Here is a 24,129-nt window from a genome sequence, read left to right as displayed (position 1 = left end):
TTTGTATCACCTAAAAAAATTGTCTAATTTGATAGAAAATGCTCAAGTCACAGAATATAATTCCATATGAATCAGCCCTCGTCCTGCTGTTCCTACTACTTTTATTAGATAAAACATTAGAATTAGAAAAACATCCAGCAGAAAAATTAAGTATCCTTCATGGAAGATCTACTCAACTTTGATCAAAGCTTTCTAACGTCTTCCCAGCAGGAGCATGGATGGCCAACAATCATCTCTGAAAACCTCTAATCCAAGCATAGGATCAAAATATGTTGAAGCAAAGCAATACCTTTTCTGTAAAGAACTTGAGAATGGCAGTGTGGGCCAAAGAGCACCAAGTTGGAAGCCTGGGGACACAAGTTCCTGTGCTTCTGTCACTGCATATGCAGTAAAGACAGATAAATGTGAGTGGGGAATGAGTTTTCCTTCAATAGCCGATGTAAAGTACACTAACTCATTTTACCAGACTGTCTTACTTTTTTAAAAAGAGAAAAACCAGAAATTAAATTTGCTTTTGCTTTTGTTTTTTAAATAAGAGTCTGGTCAGAATTGAGTACCTTTTCAATAAAGTATGTTCAATTTAGCTGCCTGGGTGTCTTGGGAACTCTGTTTTCTCTGATGCAAGTTGCAGGGAGCACCTTCTGGGTATATGCCCAGGAGAGGTATAGCTGGGTCCTCAGGTAGTGCAATGTCCCATTTTCTGAGGAACCTCCAGACTGATTTCCAGAATGGTTGTACCAGTTTGCAGTCCCACCAACAATGGAGGAGTGTTCCTCTTTCTCCACATCCTTGCCAGCATCTGTTGTTACCTGAGTTTTTGATCTTAGCCATTCTCACTGGTGTGAGGTGAAATCTTAGGGTTGTTTTGATTTGCATTTCCCTTATGACTAAAGATGTTGAACAATTCTTTAGGTGTTTCTCAGCCATTCGGCATTCCTCAGCTCTGAATTCTTTGTTTAGCTCTGAACCCCATTTTTTAATAAGGTTATTTGTCTCCCTGCGGTCTAACTTCTTGAGTTCTTTGTATATATTGGACATTAGCCCTCTATCAGATGTAGGGTCGGAAAGATCTTTTCCCAATCTGTTGGTTGCTGTTTTGTCCTAACCACAGTGTCTTTTGCTTTACAAAAGCTTTGCAGTTTTATGAGATCCCATTTGTCGGTTCTTGATCTTAGAGCATAAGACATTGGTGTTTTGTTCAGGAAAATTTCTCCAGTGCCAATGTGATCAAGACTCTTCCCAACTTTTTATTCTATTAGTTTGAGTGTATCTGGTTTGATGTGGAGGTCCTTGATCCACTTGGACTTAAGCTTTGTACAGGGTGATAAGCATGGATCGATCTGCATTCTTCTACATACTGACCTCCAGTTGAACCAACACCATTTGCTGAAAATGCTATCTTTAGACACATGCTCCACTATGTTCATCGCAGCCTTATTTATAATAGCCAGAAGTTGGAAAGAACCCAGATGCCCTACAACAGAGGAATGGATACAGAAAAATGTGGTACATCTACACAATGGAATATTACTCAGCTATCAAAAACAATGACTTCATGAAATTCATAGGCAAATGGAGGGAACTAGAAAATATCATTCTGAGTGAGGTAACCCAATTACAGAAAAACACACATGGTATGCACTCATTGATAAGTGGATATTAGCCCCAAATCTCGAATTACACAAGGTACAATCCAGAGATCACAAGACATGCTGACAGGAACCGGATATAGATCTCTCCTGAGAGGCACAGCCAGCGCATGTCAAATACAGAGGCGAATGTTAGCAGCAAACCACTGAACTGAGAATGAGACCCCCGCTGGAGGAATTAGAGAAAGGATTGAAAGAGCTGAAGGGGCTTGAGACCCCATCAGACCAACAATGCCAAACAACCAGAGCTCTTAGGGACTAAACCACTACCCAAACACTATACATGAACTGACCCAGGGCTCCAAATGCGTATGTAGTAGAGAATAGCCTTGTTGGGGCACCAGTGGAAGGGGAAGCCATTTGTTCTGCCAAAGTTGGACCCCCAATGTAGGGGAATGTCAGGGAGCAGGAAGAGGGGTGGGTGGGGAGGGGGAACACCCTTATAGAAGAAGGGGAGGGGGATGGGATGGGGGTTTATGTCTGGGAAACTAGGAAAGGGAATAACATTTGAAATGCAAATAAAAAATATTCAATAAAAAAGAAAAGAAAAGAAAGTTGTAGGGAAAGCAGGACTTGGGGTAATTCTTCTAAAAGTTGAAAACTCACTTCTGCCATTCACTACTCATGCGTTTCTGGGCAATTTAAGCAACTTCTTTCCAGAAGAGAGAACATGGATACACATTAACATATGATAAGGGAGTGATGATCTTTTGAAATACTGAGAGAAATATCTCTCAATTTTGTTTTTAAATTCAGTAACATAGCTACTAAAACCACCCTTGCTCAAAATCTCAGTGTAGGTCCGCTAATCGAGCTTGAGACATACCACATTTTTTGCTGGCCACCATATCACCCTTGAGTTTCTTTTCCTCTTGCCAACAGGTAAAGTTCAAAAAATCTCTACCTGTTTATCTACTTACTCCCTGTGCAGTTGAGGACAAGGGTACTATATTTTCCTGGGAACTCAGACAGCCCAAGTTCTCAAAATACTGTAATGGCTGATGTGTCCTGGCTTGTAACCTCAGCATTTTGCTATTTTGATTTGGTATTTGTGAAGTCTAGAAATACAGAATGAGTGTCCGTTCCAATAACCCTTTGTCTCCCTCACTGAACTCAATGATATTTCCAGGTTAGATATTTGGGGTTCCTCTCCTGTTGTAATAGAATTCATCCTTCAGGATTTTATGAACACTAAACTAGTCAAGTCATGAAAATCTTTTAAGATTGCCTAAAACATCAAGGATAGCAATTTCTGTCATTTTATTATCTACCTTTCATTCAATATATTAGCAGATGAGAAAAACATGGAGCTTCCCTCCAAATCTGTTCCAAACATGGAACACAAAACTCTAAAATAGGAGAGCACTGGGCAGAAGATGCCAGTAAAGTTGTGTTGCTTGCTATTGGACTTCTTTTCTGCCTTTCAATAGAGTAGGAAATCTTGTTTAGCTTTAATGACTATGTTGCATATAATAAAACATTGTTGTAATGGTTCTGAAATATTCCTGACAACTCGTACACACAATTAAGACTACATATCTTATTTGAACTCTGGAAGAAGTGCAGGATGAGCAAGGTTACATATGATACTGGGAAAAGTTACCTATAAAGTAAAGACCCTGATCATATAAATTCCATGAAACCAGGGCATATGGTATTAGCAAAAATTGTGTTTTGATGAAGACCATGACCTTTCCATTACTATTCTGGACTGGTCCTTTAGTGTGGAAGCCTATCATTCTACTGAACTGGTGAAAATTTCATGTTTCTCAAATGGTTTTGGAGACATATTTGGGTTAGTGAAAATTTGATTTCAGAACATAGGAAAGGGTTAGTGACAATATTCATTTCAGAATATTCACCAGACTATGGTTTATTAAAATTACTACTACTATTATGTTAAGGCGTGTCACTCATATGAAGAAATTTACAAGATTCTGTAAGAGCAGATATGGTCTGTGGATCTCATCACAGACAAAAAGATCTCAGAAAGATCTGTGTCCTTCCACACTAGGACACATGGACTAGAATGTCCTCGAGGGGCTTCATTCTGGTTACACTGCCCTGCCCTGCTAAGCAAATAAAAGGCCGAGGTGGGGTGGCGGTGGGTGGCAGTGGGTGACAAAGAGTAAGAAAGAAGCTAAATATACTGCAGCAGCCACAACCAGATGGCTGACTAAAGCTTGTGTGGGTGATGTGAACAACAGCGATGAAAGAAAGACATCTGAATGCCTCTCCTTATGCTTCATAGTTCAAAACTCATACTAGACAGCCAGACTGTACAAAGGCAAAAGCTGAGTGTGCAATGGTGGTAGTGTCTATCCAATCTTCAGTCTCCTGGCTGGCAAACTTTGAATAAAGTTTAACTTTCCACCTAGAAAACATAGAAACATAGGGCCTGCCTTCACAAGTCTTGCTTATACGGCACACATACAGCTCACAGCTCCAGGAGAGTTAGGCCATACTGCTGACCAAGTAAGTAAAACGAGAGGGAAAGGCAATGATGCTAGAAGAGATAAAGAATTATTGGGCTAGAGCGATGGCTCAGCAGTTAAGAACACTGATTGCTTTTCCAAAAGTCCTGAGTTCAATACTCAGCAACCACATGGTGGCTCATAACCATCTGTAGTGGGATCTGATGCCCTCTTCTGTTTGTCGAAGACAGCTACAGTGTACTCACATGAAAGAATCTTAAAAAAAAAAAACAAAATAAAGAGTTATTATATGGTGTCAATAAGTTTTTACAGCTTCACAGAGAATCCTTGATTTGTTTGGGGCCTTACCCTGTGGAGAAAAATACTAAAAAGCTTTTACAATCTTCTTGTGTACTTCCACACTGCTGGGCACAAGTAGTTGGTAACTTGAGATGGGAGCAACTCAAACACAGACACATAATCTGGGGTTATTTGGGCTAGCACTCCCTCTCCAGTCAAAAACGCCCTGACCTAACTGGTATTTTCCTGATGCTTTCAATTAAGAAAATAGCAAAGCCAACCCTATCTTATATCCATGGGATATCTGCCAAACTGGACTTGGCTAATTACAAATTTGGCCCTCTCCGTGTTATTAAGATGCCCTGAAGGGTTGAGTGAATTGTTACAAATGAATGAGCATGATTATTTAACAAACTAGCCAACAGTTAGCTCCCTATACACCTCTCTCATCTTTCTCCATTCTGTCAAGCATTTGCATTGTGAAAAAGTATTTTACATTGTATAATCTGCTGCATTATCTCCTGGCTGAAATTAAAAGTCTGCAAATGCAATATGACAATACAAAGTGGTAAAACATTTCTTATGTCAAGTCCTTTAAAAAGTCTTTTCGTTTCAGAAAATATCTATTTTTATTGCAGTCAAAGCAGCTAATACAGTAAGGCTGTACAACTGGTAACACTATTGGAGCTGTTTATAGATCAATGAGTCTGAAGTGCTACAGATTGTGGGGAAAACAAACAACTCACTTTCTCAATTTTTTCTGATTCATATATTTCAAACTCACTCCTCTTTTCAACTCATATTCTCATAAAGCTACTACCTATGGCCTAGTTGAGATAGATTTTCATACTGCAGCCAGATAGGTAGTTTCTAAAATATGTTGAGAGGCTGCAGCAGGTAGATCTCTGTGAATTTGAGACCAGAATGGTCTATATAGCAAGTTCTAGGCCAGCTGGAACTATATAATGAGACATTGTCTCAAAACAAAACAAAACATACTTGTAGTATCTTTATGTCTTCAGTCTAAAATGGAGACTCTATAAATGGCACAGTAAGCTATCATCTGGCTCCTCTTTAGCATCCCAGGTGCATATCCCATGGCCCTTTCTCATCTTCCCTTCCTCTCCAACCTTAGCAAATAAAAGGAGGTCAACTCTAGAGACAGAAGAGAAAAGAAACAAGGCCACGAGAAATAAAGAAGGCAATGCATGCCAAATACTTGACAGAAGTCTAGAATATGAAGGCTGCTATTTCAGTGCTGTCATTTGAGCACACTTCACTCGCCTCAGTAGCACACCACATTTCTAGAAGAAACCCCATGTACACAGTTAACTGCTCAGTACTGCAGATGGGATTTAACATCTCTGCTCACAGCAAACTACTGCCTTCTTAACTCCAGGTATTTCACTTTATTCACTCATGTTTTCTTAGCCATTCAAAGCTAAGCACAGTCTCTTATATATATTGTTCCCATAGAGTCCTGTTGACCCAGATCTATACACTGTATCCTATTTAATTATCTGTATATGTAACTCTTTTGTACACATACTAGAAGCTCCTGAATGTCAAAGTCTACCTCAGTCCTGCTCATAGTTATAGTACCATGTCTTAACATGTTCAGTAAATATTTACCAAATAAATGAATAGCACCTTCCATCAAATATTTCTTTATAAATTTTATTTACTGCATGTATGTGTAATGCAGGAGGGTGCAAATGCAGTAGTACATATACAGAAATCAGATGACAACTTTGTGAAGTCAGCTCTCTTTTTCCATCTTCAAGTGAATCCTTGGGACTGAAATCAGATTCTCGGTCCTTTGTGACAAGTGTTTTAATCCATCGAGGCATCTTTCCAAGCCTTCACCAAACATTCCTGTCACTTTATCACACCCTATAGACCAACTGTGTAGGTTGCTCTATTTTAGCGACATTGCTTTCTCCCTTATTGCCTACTTTCATGTCCTAAATCCTACCTCTATATACATTTATGCACACATTAACATGCAGCATACGTATGTGTGCCTTACAAAGAGGATGTCCTTCTAATTTGGCCCGTAATTCCAGTGACGCTTTGAATTAGAATCACAGGCTTAGATGTTTGAATACTTGGGTAGATGTAGGAGTTATATCCTCTCAGGAGGAAATACGCCACTGGGCACAGGCTTTGAGGTTTAAAAGCCACACACTAGTCACAGCTTTCTCTATCTACTTCGTGCTTGTGGTTCAAGATGTGAGCTTTCGGTCCTGTTTCAGCTGTCGTCATGCTTCCCTGCTAAGACAGACTCTGATCTCTATGGAACCATAAGTCAAAAACCCCTCTTTCTTCTATAACTTGTCTTTGTCTGTTTTTGTTTGTTTGTCTGTTTTTTAATCAGAGCTCTAAAATAAGTAATGAATATAGTTCCCAGTTACACATCAAAGCACAGTATACCTGTTTTCTGTGCCAAGAAGAATAATTTCTAAGGAAAGTTAATATTTCCCCCTCTCTTTTCTGGATAATACCATGGGGAAAATGTGTTAATGTTCTGCTAGAAAGAGCCAGTGGCATTAAAGGAAAAAGGTAATTGCAGAAGCCATAAACCAACTTCTTTGACCTAATGCTGCTTTAAGGTTTTATTTTTAAAACAATGAAATGGTCTTCATGATGGCTCCCCAGTCTCAGGAGTCAGACAATAGATGATACTTCTTCTAAAAGATTTCAGAGAAGAAAAATTGTGTAATATTCTTCTAGGTACAGCAAGACCTGACAATCTACTCAGCCTGGCTTGCTAAAGCTCAAGGGAAACCCCATGATAAGTCAAAAACAATGGTAGTTCAAATTTCCACTGAGACGGGCCCAATATTCCTCTGAAACTTTAATGTTAGATGTAGCATCCAAAAGGACTTCTTTTTCCTCAGCCAAATACCTCTGAGCATCTACTGGTTTCCATGAACAGAGCTGCATAGAAACGCATGAGGCAAAATCATCGCCCTCAATTGATCGCAGTTAAGTTGGGAAAACTGGGCACTTCAGTGTAAGCAAACCTATGTATTCAGGTTGCTCAACGTGGTTAAGAGCATTGGGTTAAACAGTGAACACAGAAGGTGTGACTTTCAGAATCAGTTCATCCAAAGTGATGTCTCCTGACCTCAGGATAATAGTTCAAGACACAATGGACTCGAAGCAATCGCAGATTAAGGAAGCTGTACACCCTAAAACTTCATATAAGCATTAAAAACACTGAATGATTAGAGAAAGAAACTAATTCAATATGAAGGAAATAAGAGTGATGATATGAAGGGATACAGGGCTAAATGGCAGAGTCTGATGACTAAGGGTCTGAGTTATACTGAATACCAGGGCACTGCACTCCTGAAGCACTTGAGCAGCTACATAAAAAGCAGACTGGATTAAGGCACACAGGATGCTGGTTAGAAAGCCACATATAGAAAAGCACAGCCCATTTCATAGCTCTCACTTTGTCTAATGTGATTGGACAACACAGAAAACATCTAAAGAAAAATGATTTGTAAGGAATTTGAACTCAATTATAGTCATTTTTTCATAACAGAAAAAACAGAGAAAACAGAACCATCCAAGCTGGTAAATGTTAAAACAACATTTAAAAACAAACTGAAAAACAAATGTGACCACACTTGTTCTTATTTGTCCATAATCAAGATTCAGGCTGAGAGAAAACACACCTGACAACCGAGGGATGGAAAGATGGTGGCTGCCCTTCGCTTTCTCCCCAGGGTAACTCACAATAGCTTATTTGGTGCTGGCAAAAATCAGTCTCTCTCTCTCTCTCTCTCTCTCTCTCTCTCTCTCTCTCTCTCTCTCTCTCTCTCTCTCTCAGTGCAATTAGAGAGGAGAGCTTTATTCACACTGAATCTAAAAATAGACAATGCAGGGCTCACGGACTGACGGCTGCATTCTCATACTGTAACCAGGAAAGAGATGGCTAATTTAACTCAACGACTTCCAAAACAAACAGTGCAAAAAGAGCCCAGGATAAAGAAAAAACATGAAGGTCAGCTGTTCAAAGGCTGAAAGAACAGCAGGGCAGCTCTGTAGCAATTCATTAGGCTTTCCCAAATTCCTATGTGACCAGCAAAGTATTTTATCAGATCTCTCCATAGCGCTTCGGGACAAAGCTCTAGCAGACGAACTTGCTACAGGGATCCAGGGAACACCCGTCAGAGGCTTGGAGCTTTCCCTTCTTATTTCGTCAATGCATCACCTGAACAGTCAAACTAAAGAGCCACTTGAGGTTTATTTCTATAAGTTCAGGAAAATATCCGCTGCCACCACCACCACCAACTATAACGAAATTTCACATTGCACTCTAACTAGCCTGGGGCATTTAAAAACAAGAAACCAAGCAAACAACCAAACAAACAAATAAACAAAAAAGGTCATTATGAAGGAGAGAGGGAAACCAGGTGTCTAGAAAGATGGACTCAGCCCTTTCTCTCCCATCAGTCATAAAATGTGTTCAGTTTTCATCCTCAGGCACCCTGCCCAGGGAGGGGATTATGGCTCAGCTTCAAAAGAAACAAGGGGATGCCTGTGGGCGGGGAGCAGCCTCTCCATCGCTCTCCCACAGATCTGTTCTGGCTCTCAGAGCCCCTGCTAGCCAGCTAAATGTCAGCCTGCTGCACCCCAGCATTCTCTTGCCACACGGTCTCCATTGCCCCGGTGACTAAGCTGTTTCAACAGCTGTGTTATTGCTGGAGCCAAGCCAGTGTTACTCACACAGAGTATTTGCTTTGTACTGTGAATGTGGAAAATTATTGCACGAAGGATTCAGAGTTCTCTTTGCAGATAAGGCCATCCCCCTCTTGATCACTCAGCCACACATTCCCTAAGCTGAACTCTGATGGCCGTAGGAGAATACTCTGCTCCTACCCAGGTTTCCTGGAGATGGACAGATTAATAACATTGAAAAGAAAGTGGAGGAGACATGTGCCTGTCCCAGTGAGAGAAAAGAACAAAGCACAAATGTGGCCATTGGTTGAGCCCCAAAGATGTCAGCTACTGCTCCTTAATTAAAAGAATGATGAGTAGACCTGCCTTTCTGTTCTGCACTCCAGGAATGGTTCTTTCTTGCCTTGCAGGTGATGTCAGCACCGCTCTATGTGAGGGTGGTTGCTCTGTGCAGACCGCCATACTTCTCTGAACCATGCTGAGTAGAGTCCTCTTGAACACTCCTTCTAGAGCCCTGTGCTTCTCTCCCTTTCCATTGTTCATGACCAATCGTGTTCTTATGACTCCTGAAGGAAGTGAGTTCGGTGACTTATTCATCTTCTTGACCACTTCCTATACTCAGCCTCTTGCTCACTCTTGAGCAAGGGAGGTAAATGCTGTGTTGCTGTTTTAGATCAACTTCGACTCCCTTACGCAGAGGGTGGTAGGAAAAAGAGAAGGTATTTCCTATGGGTGGAACCAATTCCTGTTTCTAGCGTATGCTGGCTTCTCTTTCATCGGTCTCATTAGTCAGCTCTTCTTCCTTAAGTTCTTATAAATTATAGTAAGGCACAATTTCTGATATTAAATTGAAGAGATCTTAGTAACTTGTTTTCTTATAAGGGTAGTATATTGTTTGAAAAAGAAAGGAAACGATTCTTTCAAACTCACACTATTTTAGTTCTTGCTGTATATTTATATTCATCCATATAGAGATCAGACAGAATAATTCATTTATAATCTCAAAATGAAGAAAATGAGACCTGCAGTGGTGGGAAGGGCACACAACATAAGTCCAATTTTGCCAGGTCCAAAGCACAAGCTCTTTCTTATTATGCCATCTAAGAACACATTAGGAAAATTAGAAAACCTGTTCCTTGAACTAGGAAAGCCTCTATCCACAGTTCGACTCCAGTTAAGACACTTTACACATGGTATTTTCTCAATAAATTTTGACTTTGGATCATATGATTACTGAAGTACTTTCTTGTTCTAATATTTCATGAAGACAGAAATCTAAAACACTATCAGTTTTCTAACTCCCTTCTATACTTAAGGAACAGGGGCAAAAATCAAATAACTATAAAGATATTCCTATTCTCAGGGCATTTACAATTGCAATGGAGTGATAAAGGATAAAAACTGGAATCTGATTGATATGAGTAACAGTTAATAAATACCAAACATCACAGCTTCAGATACTTGAAAACAAAACAGCAAACAAACAAAACATTGTCAAGATAGAAATGTTGACAAAAGGAAAAGACTGGATTTCACACCCTCCTCATACTGTATCTGTGCAGCTGGCAACAGAACAGAGAGGAAACAAAGTTCCTAAAAGAACTTTTATGTCCCTGATTGGAAGGGATCTCATTTGCTTCATAGACAGGACTTGGAAGGGAAAACAGACCCGAACATGTTGTCTTTCCAACTCACCTATTCTTAATTCCCTTGGATGGGGTTACAGATGAGAGCAGTCAGCCAGGGGGAAAATAATATGGCTGGAGGTTTCTGACCTTAACAACAGAGGAACCTGAGAGGCAGCATTTAATTGTGGAAAAACCAGCCTGTCTCTCCTCTTATCTTTATCCTCTGTGACTAAAACCCACAATTACTGGTATCCTTTGGAATCCGAGTCACTCGGCCAGGCTATGTCTGTAGTTGAAAAGCAAAGGGAGTGGGATTTCAGTTGCCTCTGAAGCCAGCCCAGTGTGAACCTAGCCTAACTCAGCTTGGTGACTTCTCCCATTAGAAATTTCACAAGTAGCTTCCTGTTAGGAGTGCCACCAAGGGAGAGATCCAGACAGAAAAGAAATGCAGTCTCCAGCTACTGTCTAATTAAAGGACAATCCAGTCTCTAATTTTAAATATACATTTCAGTCTACATTACATATGTAACTTGCAAGTTTTTTCCATAATGACTTAACTCCCAATTTCTTAGTCAAATAGGTCATATTGGTAACTCATTGAAGGGCCATGACATTTTTCAGGGGTTTATCTTTTTCATCCATTTTTTTTATTTCTTAAAATGTTTATTATACATGCCATGTTCTTGGAGAATCCAGGTGCTTGAAGGGATTCAAGTGAAAGCTGACAGCCACGTTCCACACAAAAAGGGTTAATAAGCCAGTGCCCTTTTCTCCTTGTAGGTCACCATCATCTTGATTTCAGCATTCACTTCTCCCGGAATCAGACCCTTGGAGCAGGCTCGTGTACAGCTCATAATGGTGTGGCAACAGTAGAGAAGGAGTCCTGCAGCTTGGCCAGGCATTCCTTCATGAAGTCATCCAGTGACAGGCCTACGAGAGAGCTGTAGGTCCAAGGCACTTGTCTCTCTTCCACCAGTTGGGGCAGCTAGTGCTGCAGCAGGCACACAGGATGCATTTATACAATCGACTCAGATTCTTCTGGTCCTCAAAGGACTGCAGATACTGTTGCTTTGTCCTTCTGGAACTTTTCTTCTCCTTCTTCTTGTCCTTCAACCCTCCCTCCTTTGCCCCCCTCCTTTCACCTCTTCTTCTGATATGGATCGTGGATTTGTTGATTCTGCATGTGTATGCTATAGTGTTACCTCCGTTAATGTTTATGGCAGAAGAGCCACAGATCCCTTCTCTACATGATCTTCAAAAGGTCAATATAGAACCAATTTCATTTTTAATCTTGATTAAAGCATCCAACACCATAGGTCCACGCTTATTCAGACCAACCTGGTAAGTCTGCATTTTATCTCATCTTATATTATACAATGTATTTTGATCATAATCTCCAAATCCTCCTATACCCACCTTCAACTGAGTTTTCTCCTTCCTCCCACACCTTGAGTTCAGCTTATGTTGCCCAACTAATTTTGGGTTGGGGTCTGCCCTAGAGTATGGTCTACCTACCTGGGATCATGGCATTACAGAAAGATGACTCCCTCTTCCCCCCCTACCTCCTTCCTTCCCTCTTCCCTGTACCCCCATGCTCATCTCCCATCAGCAGTGACCAAATGCCAACAGCTTTTAGCTAGTCATGGAATTTTGTGCTAATCTTTCCTACTCCATGCTGGACTAATGTCTAGCTTGAGTTTGCATAATTCTTATGCATGCTGTCAAATAGCTGTGAGTTCATATGTGCAATTGTTGCATTCAGAAAACACTGCTTTCTAGAAGCCATTCCCCACCTCTGGCTTTTACAAATTTTCTGCCCCATCTTTCATGAAGTTCCCTGATCCTTGAGAGGAAGTGTATGCTTTGTCTACCTCTTTTAGGGCCGAATACTCCATAGTCTTTTATCCACTCAATGTTGACCTATTAGAAGTCTCTATTAATTGTTATCTACTTTGAAAAGAAGCTTCTCTGAAGAGAGTTTGGAGATGCACTGTTCTATAGGAATAGCAATATGTCGTTAGAAATCATTATAGCACTTCATGGTAGAAAACTATGGGTCAGTTCTGATTTCTTCACCTGCATGTTATGTGACTTTGGGGGAAAAATCACTTTAATTCCATAACTTTAGTTTGGAGACCTTTAAACCTTGTTCTATGGTAATAGCTTCACAGACAAGAGCAGAGGTTTAACCTTAAACATCAAGGGTTGAACACGCATAAGAGATGCCTAAGAAATATTTCTTTCCTTGACCTCAATTCATTTGAGTTTTTACTTTCCTCCAGAAATATTTCCATTGCTAATGCATATCCTGTTCTGCCTGTAATAGTTTTCTGGTCCTAGAAGTTGTCTCTCATACATATCTTCTCCTGCTTGAATTACTACTATTTCAAAACACCAGAATGTACATGTTCCTATGTCCACAGTCAAAGAAAGTCAATGTGTATTTTTGATACTTTTTCCTAAGACTAATGAAAAGTTTCCATGCTTCATAGTTTATAGTATTCTCCAAAAACTTAGCTGATGACCAACACACAGTTTGGTACTCAAGGTATACACATGCTGAGGTTCCTATCTAGGGATTTATAAACCTCTGACTACCATGCATGAGTTTCAGGGCTGGAGTTGAAATACAAATACTAAGTGTGTGAATGCATAAGCATGTTTACTTATCAAGATTAAGGTCCTTGGCTTAAGTTAGTAATCAATGTTCTAAGATGCAAGAAAGGTCTGTAGCCAGCACACACGGTTGGCTGTTGGTGTGTTTCTTGGCTTCCAAATTCTTCCTAGATCAAAAGCCTCTCAGTTCAAGTTCATGAAAAATGACTACATTTTCTAGTTTTGTTTTTGCTTTGTTTTCAAGACAGGACCTCACAATGTAGCTCTGGCTGTAGTGGAACTCACTATCTAGATCAAGCTGGCCTTGAACTAACAGAGATCCATCTGTTATCCTCACTAGTGCTAATCACTTACGTTATTGATATTAGTCATTCTGACAGGTATAAGACAAAATCTCACAGTAGTTCTGATTTTTATTTCCCTGATGACTAAGGATGGTGAGCATTTCTTTAAGTGTTTCTTAGCCATTTGAGTTTCCTTTGTTAAAAATTATCTGTTTAGATCTGTACCCCAATTTTTAAATGGGATTATTTGGGTTTTGGATACCTAGTTCCTTGATTTCTTTGCATATTTGAGATATTGATCCTCTGTGAGATGTAGAACTGGTTAAAAAAAAATCCCATTCTATAGTCAGCTGCTGTGTCCAATTCACAGTGTCCTTCACCTTACAGAAGCCTTTTCAGCTTCATAAGGTCCCATTTATTCACTGTTCAACTTAGTGCCAATGCTAATGGTATTCTGTTTAGAAAGTCGATTATTTGAATAAGCAAACTGTACCAAACAATTTTAGAAAATTTAGAATTTTTAAAAACTCAACTCCAAATAGCTAAAAGACTTCAATGTAAAATTTGATCCACAGAAATTGATAGAAGAAATTGTAGAGAATAGCCTTGAACTCATTGGCATGGGGAGAGACTATTGAGGATATGGAATAAGGGAAATACTCATTCATTGCTGGTGGAAGTGCAAGCCACTATGAAAATTAGTGTGACATTTCCTCAGAAAGATGGAATTCAATCTACATCAAGGATCCGGCTATTCCACTCTTGGACATATACATAAATAATGCTTTAACCTTACCAAAGGACACTTGTTCAACTATGTCCATTGCTGCTGTATTCACAAAAGCCAAATATTGGAAGCTACCTAGATTTATTTCAACAACAGAATGGAGAAAGAAAAATAGTACATTTACAAAATGGACTATTATTACACCTTTAAAAATAATAACATCATGAAATTTTCAGACAAATGACTTGAGGGACAATGAAGGGCTGGTATAGAAACCTATTGCAATGGAAATTTCATAAAGTATATGAAGGTGATCCTAATGAAGTTGCCAAATAATGAGAGATGAGTCCCAACTGGCCATCTGTTGTCACCAAACAAAGCTTCCAGTATTGTGACTAGGTTTTAACCAATTTGAGTTGTTGGCCAATGGAGTCCCATAGAAATATCCAAATAACCCAGGTTGTTCCCAAGATGATAGGATGTTCTCTACAAACTGACATCAAGGCCACTCCCACACAACTCATTAAATGTGGAAAGGCAGAGCCGATGGCTACACAGAACATTCACCCGTATGCTCTCTCTCTCTCTCTCTCTCTCTCTCTCTCTCTCTCTCTATATATATATATATATATATATATATATATGATTGTGTTTTAAGCAAGATACAAACAGCTACAGATACAAGCATAATCTCTTCATTTATATTCTAAGTAGTAGGAAATGAGACACACGAGTGACCCAGAGTTGTGGTGGTTGTACAATCAGGACCAGCCTACCACCTAGTCTAAATTTGAGAGTTCACTTTTCTCCCTAAAGATTGGAAGATTTTTAAAATACCGTAGAAATAACAGTTCACAGATAGACCAGTGCAACTTTTGTCCAACAATATTAAAAGGCTGCTGTCTTATGGCAGATTTATTGTCATGTACTGTAGTTGTGGCCAGATGCCAGGTCCAATACACACTGCTCATGTACATTACGGAGATTCTGCTCTGGACCCAGATAGTTGCATGTACAGTAGTCAGGTATCACTGAATTAAAAATTTCTTTATCTGGTAAATTAAACTAAATTAATTGGATTAAGCATTGACCTGAAAACCAGTCACAAATCCTTACGAAAAAAAAAGCCTGTAAGCAAATATGACCTAAATAATATCTGTATTGAATATGAAGGGGCTATTTTTGCTTTTGAATTTTACTCACAGAGTAGTACCTCAAAGTCTACAAGATTAAAGAATTATAATAATAAATAATGCAATATAGTTATTTATATATTATATATTTTATATTTTACAACTATATTATATGGTTATATATAATATAATTAAATTATAAATATTATAAATTGCTCATAGATAAAACCAACCTATACAATATAAAACTGACCATCAAGCCAATGGGTAACTTGAAAGAAATGTGAGAAATTAGATATACCAAAGTATAAACATTTCAATTGAATATTCTTTAACCAAAATACTTCAAACCAAAATTCTTTTTTCTTTCATTCATATTTTCAATATTTTAATATATAATGAGGTATCTTAGATATAGGAGACAAATATTAACATGAAACTCATGTACTATATGATGCATGGCCTGAAGTTTTACGTAAATGCTTGTTAAAGTTTTGACTATAATTTGTCACATGAGGTTACATGAGAAATTCTCTACTTATAGCATCATGTTAACATTCAAAAAGTTTTAGATTTTTAATTTTATGAATGATGCTTATCATGTAATTTAAAAAAATCTCGGGAAGTGCCTACTGATTCCACTCAGATAAAACCAAGCCAATCTCCTACCAGTACAAACATAGACCCGATGGCTAATTTCAAAGGAAGTCTTGTTTGTAGAAAAGTGCTTGACAATTCACACAATGGAAATAAAATAAAATATTCTTCTATCATGAGTCTCACCAACATAGCTGCCTAAATGAGATCTGAACAATGAGGGCACCAGTGAACACAATGCCATAGAAGAGGGCAAGGTCATGGTGTCAATGCTAGACAAAGAAGTATTGGCAGCTAGGAATGCTGAGACTAGGAGAAATGATCTTCCCCAGGGATGAGCCTTTCAATTGATTATCCAATACCAAGTGATTAGTTTGGATATGTACATACTGATACCATTATACAAGCTGAGTAGATTGTATTCATATATTTATGTAACCTTTTACAAATTCAGTAAAATAAAATTTAGAAATGTATTATCAACTTCTACAACTTCACACAAACTTACCAGCAGCTGTGATTTACTTTATTAAATAACTTTGATACTGAAAATGAAACGGATTATAGGCTAGGAATTTTACAAAACACAACAGGCAGAATATCAAAATGATCCACTTTTCCCCTAAAACCTGATAAACAGATCCATGCTCTAAAATTCTTTCCATTTATTACACCAAATAATAGCTGCTATGGCAACAAGCTGTTATTCCTAGCAATGCATCACCCTTTCGGTTCAATTGTGAATGTCTCAGACATAAATTTATTCATGCAAGCAATAATTCTAGCTACAACTAGAATTAGTGACACTGGTTATTGAAATGTTGCTTCAATAACAAATGTGTTGTCTTGGAGTGGAAAGGGGCCAGCACCTCCATCAGCTGTTTGTTATCCCTTTTGTAGCAGGAGAATGATCTGATCCAAGAGACATTTTCATTCACAGGTCCCTACACACAAAGCTACAGTTTAACAAATGTAAACTCTACACAATCAAGAAACTGATCTACCTAAGAGCCATAGAAGTAATTCAATTGTGCTAGATTGTTAAAATGGACATTACTCTGCCAATATGGAATTCAGGGAGGATAAGTTGTATTTACAAAGTAAAGGAGAAAATATCTGTGAGGCTCTAGGGCCATGTGACAACTGGAATGTCTTGAAGAATGAGTAGGTTTTTCAACAAGAAGCCTTTCATCTGTGGAAGAAAGTAAGCATGGTAAAAGAAGAGAAGATGGGACTTGAAGTGTGGTTTAATGGTAGAACATGCGTTCAATATGCATGAGGCCCTAGGGGTCCATTCCTAGCCTGAAGAAAAAGGAGGAAGATGAGGCGGAATGGGGGAGGAGGAGGATTAGGAGGTGGGTTAGGAGGAGGAGAACTATGGGAACATTAACATGAGCAAAGATGTTAAGAAAAGCAATCTCTGGATGTGTTTACAGAATGAGAATGAGGATAATATATGCATGTCAACAATGAGAAAGAAAGCTGCAAAAAAGGCTTTGAAACAGAATGGAGAGAATTCTGAATTGTCAAGCCTTATTTGTTGGTCATTAAAGATGTTTCACACAAGGAAATGATTAAGATTAAATAATAAAATTCTTTTGTGAAAATTTAATTCCATTAGCCAAGATGTAGGAAAAAAAATGGAAAATGAGCTGAGTTTCAGGAATAAGACACTTCTTTTTTATTTTTAAATAACTGCTAAGAACATTACATAAACTTATTCTTCAAAATGACTCAAATAATTAGATATTTTTATTCAAAGTTTGCACATAAAACAGTGGCTCAGAAGGGTTCTAACATTTTTTTCAACATTATAGAATTTTTAAGAAATCATGCTCAAGGCAGCTCAATGATTCTGCAGGTTAAAGTGCTTGCTACAATATGGTGGTTGGAATGAGAATTGCCAACATCGAGCTAGTGGAACTGTTTGGAGAGGTGCGTCTTTGACTGTGAGGTCTGGCTTTAAGTAGGTGTAGCTTTGTCAGAGGAGGTTTGCTTCTAAGGATGGGCTTTGAGGGCTCAAAAGCCCATGCCAGGTCCAATGTCTCTCTACTGCTGCCTGCAGATCAGGATGAATGTGAGCTTTCAGCTACAGCTTCAACATTACATCTGCCTGCTTCCCATCACGATGACCATAGACTAACCTTCCAAAACTGTAAGCAAACCCTCCAGTAATGTTTTTTGAGAAAGAATTTCTCTGTGTAGCCCCAGCTTACTCTGTAGGCCAGGCTGGCCTTGAACTCAGATTTTCCTGCCTTTGTCTCCCAGATGCTGAGATTAAAGGCTTGTGCCATCACAGCTAACTTAAGTGCTTTTTAAAAAAGAGTTCTACCTGAGGATCCAGCTATACCTCTCTTGGGCATATACCCAAAAGATGCCCCAACATATAATAAAGGCACGTGCTCCACTATGTTCATCGCAGCCTTATTTATAGTAGCCAGAAGCTGGAAAGAACCCAGATGCCCTTCAACAAAGGAATGGATACAGAAAATGTGGTACATCTACACAATGGAATATTACTCAGCTATCAAAAACATATGAAATGCTTTATGAAATTCATAGGCAAATGGATGGAACTGGAAAATATCATCCTGAGTGAGGTAACCCAATCACAGAAAAACACACATGGTATGCACTCATTGATAAGAGGCTATTAGCCCAAATGCTTGAATTGCCCTAGATGCACAGAACACATGAAACTCAAGACAGATGATCAAAATGCGAATGCTTCACTCCTTCTTTAAAAGGGGAACAAGAATACCCTTGGGAGGGAATAGGGAGGCAAAGTTTAGAACAGAGACAGAAGGAACGGCCATTCAGAGCCTGCCCCACATGTTGCCCATACATATAGAGCCACCCAATTAGACAAGATGGGTGAAGCAAAGAAGTGCAGGCCGACAGGAACCGGATGTAGATCTCTCCTGAGAGACATAGTCAGAATACAGCAAATATATAGGCGAATGCCAGCAGCAAACCACTGAACTGAGAACGGGATCCCCGTTGAAGGAATCAGAGAAAGGACTGGAAGAGCTTGAAGGGGCTCGAGACCACATATGTACAACAATGCCAAGCAATCAGAGCTTCCAGGGACTAAGCCACTACCCAAAGACTATACATGGACTGACCCTGGGCTCCAACCTCATAGGTAGCAATGAATAGCCTAGTAAGAGCACCAGTGGAAGGGGAAGCCCTTGGTCCCAAGACTGAACCCCCAGTGAACGTGATTCTTGGGGGAAGGGTGGTAATGGCGGTGGATGGGGAGGGGAATACCCATAGAGAAGGGGAGAGGGAGGGTTAGGGGAATGTTGGCTAGGAATCCGGGAAGGGGAATAACAATCAAAATGTAAATAAGAAATACTCAAGTTAATAAACATTAAAAAAAAAAAAAACAAGAGTTGCATTAGTCATGGTGTCTTTGCAGCAACAGAACAGTAACTAAGACAGTGCATAAGCCTTATAATACAAGTTCTATTCCCAGAACCCATAGTGGAAGGGGAGAACTGTCACTTGAAAATTGTTTTCAAACCTTCACACAAGCATCTTTGCATGCAAGTACCCACAAGTTTGCATATGTACACATGTACATACATGCACACAGGTAGTTAATTATATTTTTGCCACCCAGCCCAATGAGCAAAGTTAGACTCCTAGGAACCACATCATGGAAGAAGAGAAACAAGTCCCATGAGCTGTCCTGACATCCATAAGTACACTGTGGTTTGTATGATACACACACAAAATAAACAAAATGGAATTTAAATAGAAACATGTTTCAAATGCAATTTTGGCTACTCTGGAAAGCGCACTGGCAGGTTGTTATTTGATGGTCTTCAGTGGCACTACCTCCTGGTTGGCTCCTGAGTTTGGGCTGAACTTACAGGTTTGCATCGAGCCAATAAAAGATACCAGAAGTGATAGAATGTCAAGAGCTGGAGTGGCTTCTGGCTCATATTCCTCATGTGACTCTTGAATGACTCCCTAGGAAAGCTAACGGTAGCATCGTGAGGTAACTTGGGAGATCCACATGAGGGACAAGGGTGAACTACAGCCGTGAGCCTAGGCAGACACCCTTCCCAGTGCAACCTCAAAATCTCCTGACTAAAACCTTGACTTGGAGCCTTGAATGCACTAAACTAGAGATTCCTTGGCTAAGCAGGGCTTGGCTTCCTGACACAAAGAGATGGAGAAATAAGAAATGATTGATTTAAGTTGGTAAATTTTGGATGATTTATGATCCAGTTTAGATACTGCCAGTAGACAGCAATCATTTAAGTTATTACAGAAAAATATTTTTTTCTAAGACTCAGAGCTAGGAGGTAGGGATCTATGTAAGAGACATTAGATTACTTCTGATAGACCACAGGCAGGCAGCCCAGATAACAGAACATTGCATCCTTGACATTTCTGTCCAAACATTGGTAAATCAGAGCATCTACCCACCTTACCCTCCCATGGCCCTTCTTTGTCTTTAATTCTCTTTTCCAAAATGAATTGGAATTATAGGAGTACTAAAACACAAATTTTAAAGTTGAAAAAAATAATTTAACACACCTCCTACCAAACTCTCTCTATCCCAAAGCTCACATATCACGTTGTATATCTACTTCTTAAACGCACAGTTATTCTTATTTGTAGCTTAGGTCTGCTTTGTGGGCACCCTCTCCTCTATCCCCTTACAGGAATCAAGTCTTGTGCAAACTTACATTCTTGGTATTCAGTAATTAGCATATGGATATGCCTTACTAAATTTGAATTAATTAATGAATGTATTTTCAACCAATGAATGAGTGAGGAAGGTAACAGGCAAGAGACTGGCTAGGTACGTCAGAAACTCCTCCGAATGTTAAAGGTAAGGGCTGAGGTTAGTGCTACAGAATGTTTTGCTCATTTCTACATCTACCTCCAACTTTTTACCAGGCCTTTTCCTCTTTGATACTCATCCGAAGTGTCTGTCACTCTCATCTACAAAACTCGCATTCACACTGTTTGCCTGCTCAGTCTAAGTAAAGCTTTCCTTGGTGCTGTCATAGCCTCCTATGAGTACCTTGGTCACAGCATCCAATGCTACATCATGCTACCAGACTGTCATGGTGGGTTACTTGTTTGCCATTTCCACCTAATGCTAAGTCCCTTAAGGAAATTTTTCTTTGTGTATTTGCAAACAGCCAAAGGACAGCATATGGCCACTATAGGCACTCAAATTTGAAATCAAGCGTAAGAGACTGAGTACATGAGGAAAAGAAAATGTTGCCTCCTGAAAAATAATCTTAGAATAATCTATTTGCTCATTTCAAATAAAATGTTAAGATCCAGGATGTTCCAATTTCTAGACAGAGTACAGTTAATATAATTAAACATCAGAATTATTATTAAAATAAAATTTTAAGCTTAAGAAGGTGCTTTAGTGCATTATCAGGCTCTGGACAAAGCTGTCTTCAACATACTTCTTTTCCTCACATTCCTGATCCTGTTTCAGAAAAGCAAAACAACAAAAACGAAACAAACAAAAACTCCTCAGTCAAAGATTCTCTATACTATCCCTAGGTACAAACAAATAAATTGGAAAAATAAACGAATTAAATTAACAACAAAATGTTTTAGTGGGATCATGGGTACTCCTGGGCTAGCAACCCCATTTGAATATCTTTTTCTAAGGTCACAGTCTCACTCCATAAAAATCATAAACACAAAGGGCCTCCCTTTACTGAGGTTTGCCCCCTTTGGTCCTAGAAGGGGAAGGTGTTTAGTAGCTAAAGCACCTTTGTACTGAAACCTTTATAGTCTTGGGTCTGACTGTGGGTAACCTTACCAGGATATACCCTAAACCTAACCATATATATATATCCCAAAGTGATATTTGTCTCAAGGGATTTGGAAAGATTAAGTGGGTTCATTCAGACAAAAGGCTCAGAAAATGCACAGGAAGCAGGAAACATCTAATAACTATCTGAGTTAGCATCATCATTACCACTTCTAGGAAGAAAATTGCCAGAGATGACCATAGCAGTTGGAGTACTTACTGATTTGGTTGTTCAGCTTGAAAGCAATGTCTATCTGCAGGATAAACAGCATAAACTGGAACCATGGGCTCATCTCCATAGAAGGGAGGGGAATGTGTACAGAAAACACAATGTCATTCGCTTCAATTTCCCTTGGAATTGCTTCTTCAAAGTCATTGATCTTGTTACACTTGTTTGGTCCCCAGGGCATCAGCCATCTTGTTTTATGGTGGTTCTTCCGGACATCCACACATTTTGCTGCCACATAGGACACTGCCGTTGTGGGTGCTGGAGCTGAAAAGAGAGTGTTTTCTTTAGAAAAGATTCTACTGAAGTGGCCACTTCTAGCTGATACTCTTTTCAGTTCTGCCTTCCTTTCAGCTGTACACTGCCATCTACAGCGGGGGAGCAACCACTCTCTGAGCTCCTCCAAAACCAAGTGAGGACCCTCCTGTCGCCTCCAGAGAGCCATGAAACTATCTCCACAAGCCTTCCATTGTACTTCCAGTTAATTACACCATATACTTGTAAGCAATCTAATTCAGTTACCATATCCACTCAAATCTTTGTCACAAAATTCCGGTGTGCCCCAAGAGCTGGGAGGCTGAGAGAGAAGCACTGCAGAGGGAAGTCTCTGAACTCAGATGCTGCACCTGAGACCTGGCTGACAAGTTAGGGTTAGGGTTAGGGTTAGGGTTAGGGTCTGTGGTAGCTTCAGGGCTCTCATCTAAGAAACAGGTTGGCAAGCTTCCAAGGTTTCTCTTAGCTCTATCATTCATAACCACTGCTTTTTATATTCAAACGGAACAACGCTGACTTCAAAATCCTACTTAGTTCAGTACCTGTTTGAAGATAGATACTCAAATATTAATACTTCTAAAACTAAGCTACTGCTCATGCTCATCAAGACAGAAAAGCAAATTTGAAAAATATATTGAAGCAATATTTCATTATAAAATGACTATGAGTATAATATTAAAATCACAAAGTATAATTCCAAGTTTAAAACATTTAAAATACCCCTATAATACCCCTAGAGAAAAGAAACTACTTTTTAAAAAGCATTAAACATTATTATTTTTACTTAATATGTAGTGTTGTATTAATATCTATAGTAATGGCAAAAGTTGTGCTAATACTATAATATCTATATTAGTGGTAAGTGTGTTTTCAGAAAGATGAACCAATAACAAGAAAACATGCTAGGAACTTCTGTATTAAAGAATTATAACTGAAAGCCCTTGGATATGGATGCTGACTCCAAAGGCATGGTGTCTCGACGGATTCATGCTATGGGTGCTTTTTTTCAAAACTCAAAACCATACAACCATAAAGATTTTGTGTACCTAATTTATATAATGCCATCTGTCTAGCTTATTATTAGAAATGAGTCAATCAAACATTGGCTATTTTGGTCAGCTAAACAGTTCCCTGATGTTAGAAAGACCAAATAACACATTTAATTGGATCCATTTTAATGTGGTTGGAAACCAACAGTGAGGTAAAAGTCATAAATTCCATTTTAAATGACATAAATTATTTGTTGCAGAAAATGCTTACATTAAGAAACCTCCATTCTGGGGCTGGAGAGATGGCTCAGTGGTTAAGAGCACCCGACTGCTCTTCCAGAGGTCATGAGTTCAATTCCCAGCAACCACATGGTGGCTCACAACCATCTGTAAAGAGATCTGATGCCCTCTTCTGGTGTATCTGAAGACAGCTACAGTGTACTTATATATAATAAATTAATAAATCTTTAAAAAAAAAAAAAAAAACCTCCATTCTTCCAAAAAATGAACCTAATCTTTTTCAATTACTTTTTCTTGACAAAACAAGTCTTTTTACTCATTAGACAAAATGAAAATAACCAGCTGAGTTCCTCAGCCAATCTCCAAAACCACATTCCACATGGAATGGCAGAGCACTGTTCATCCTCAGTGGCTTGTGTGGGAGAGGGAGACTGCGTAGCAGCCAACCTGGTTTTCATATTTTTATTAACACAGTACGTCATCTTTAAAAGAAAGTTATCAAGAATACTTATGTTTTTGAAGAGACCTTGGCAATGGCACTGAAGAAACTTCAAAAGCATA

At 39.1% G+C, this 24,129-nt stretch overlaps 1 protein-coding gene and 1 pseudogene across 2 annotated transcripts in view; both read right to left on the bottom strand.

Moving 5' to 3' along the window:
• Window positions 1–24,129, bottom strand: part of Wls (Wnt ligand secretion mediator) — a 97,290-nt gene that overhangs the window by 41,202 nt on the left and 31,959 nt on the right. For both annotated transcript variants that reach the window (XM_032897085.1, XM_032897086.1), the window contains exon 2: window positions 22,061–22,333. In XM_032897085.1, coding sequence (XP_032752976.1) covers window positions 22,061–22,333 — 273 coding nt within the window. The remainder of the gene's footprint in view (window positions 1–22,060; window positions 22,334–24,129) is intronic.
• On the bottom strand, window positions 11,433–12,191 carry LOC116896105 (annotated as a pseudogene).

Source organism: Rattus rattus, chromosome 3 (assembly GCF_011064425.1).
Source record: "Rattus rattus isolate New Zealand chromosome 3, Rrattus_CSIRO_v1, whole genome shotgun sequence".
Taxonomy (NCBI): Eukaryota; Metazoa; Chordata; class Mammalia; order Rodentia; family Muridae; genus Rattus; species Rattus rattus.
The sequence above is the reverse complement of the archived record's forward strand: the minus strand, read 5'-3'. Positions and strand labels throughout refer to the sequence as shown.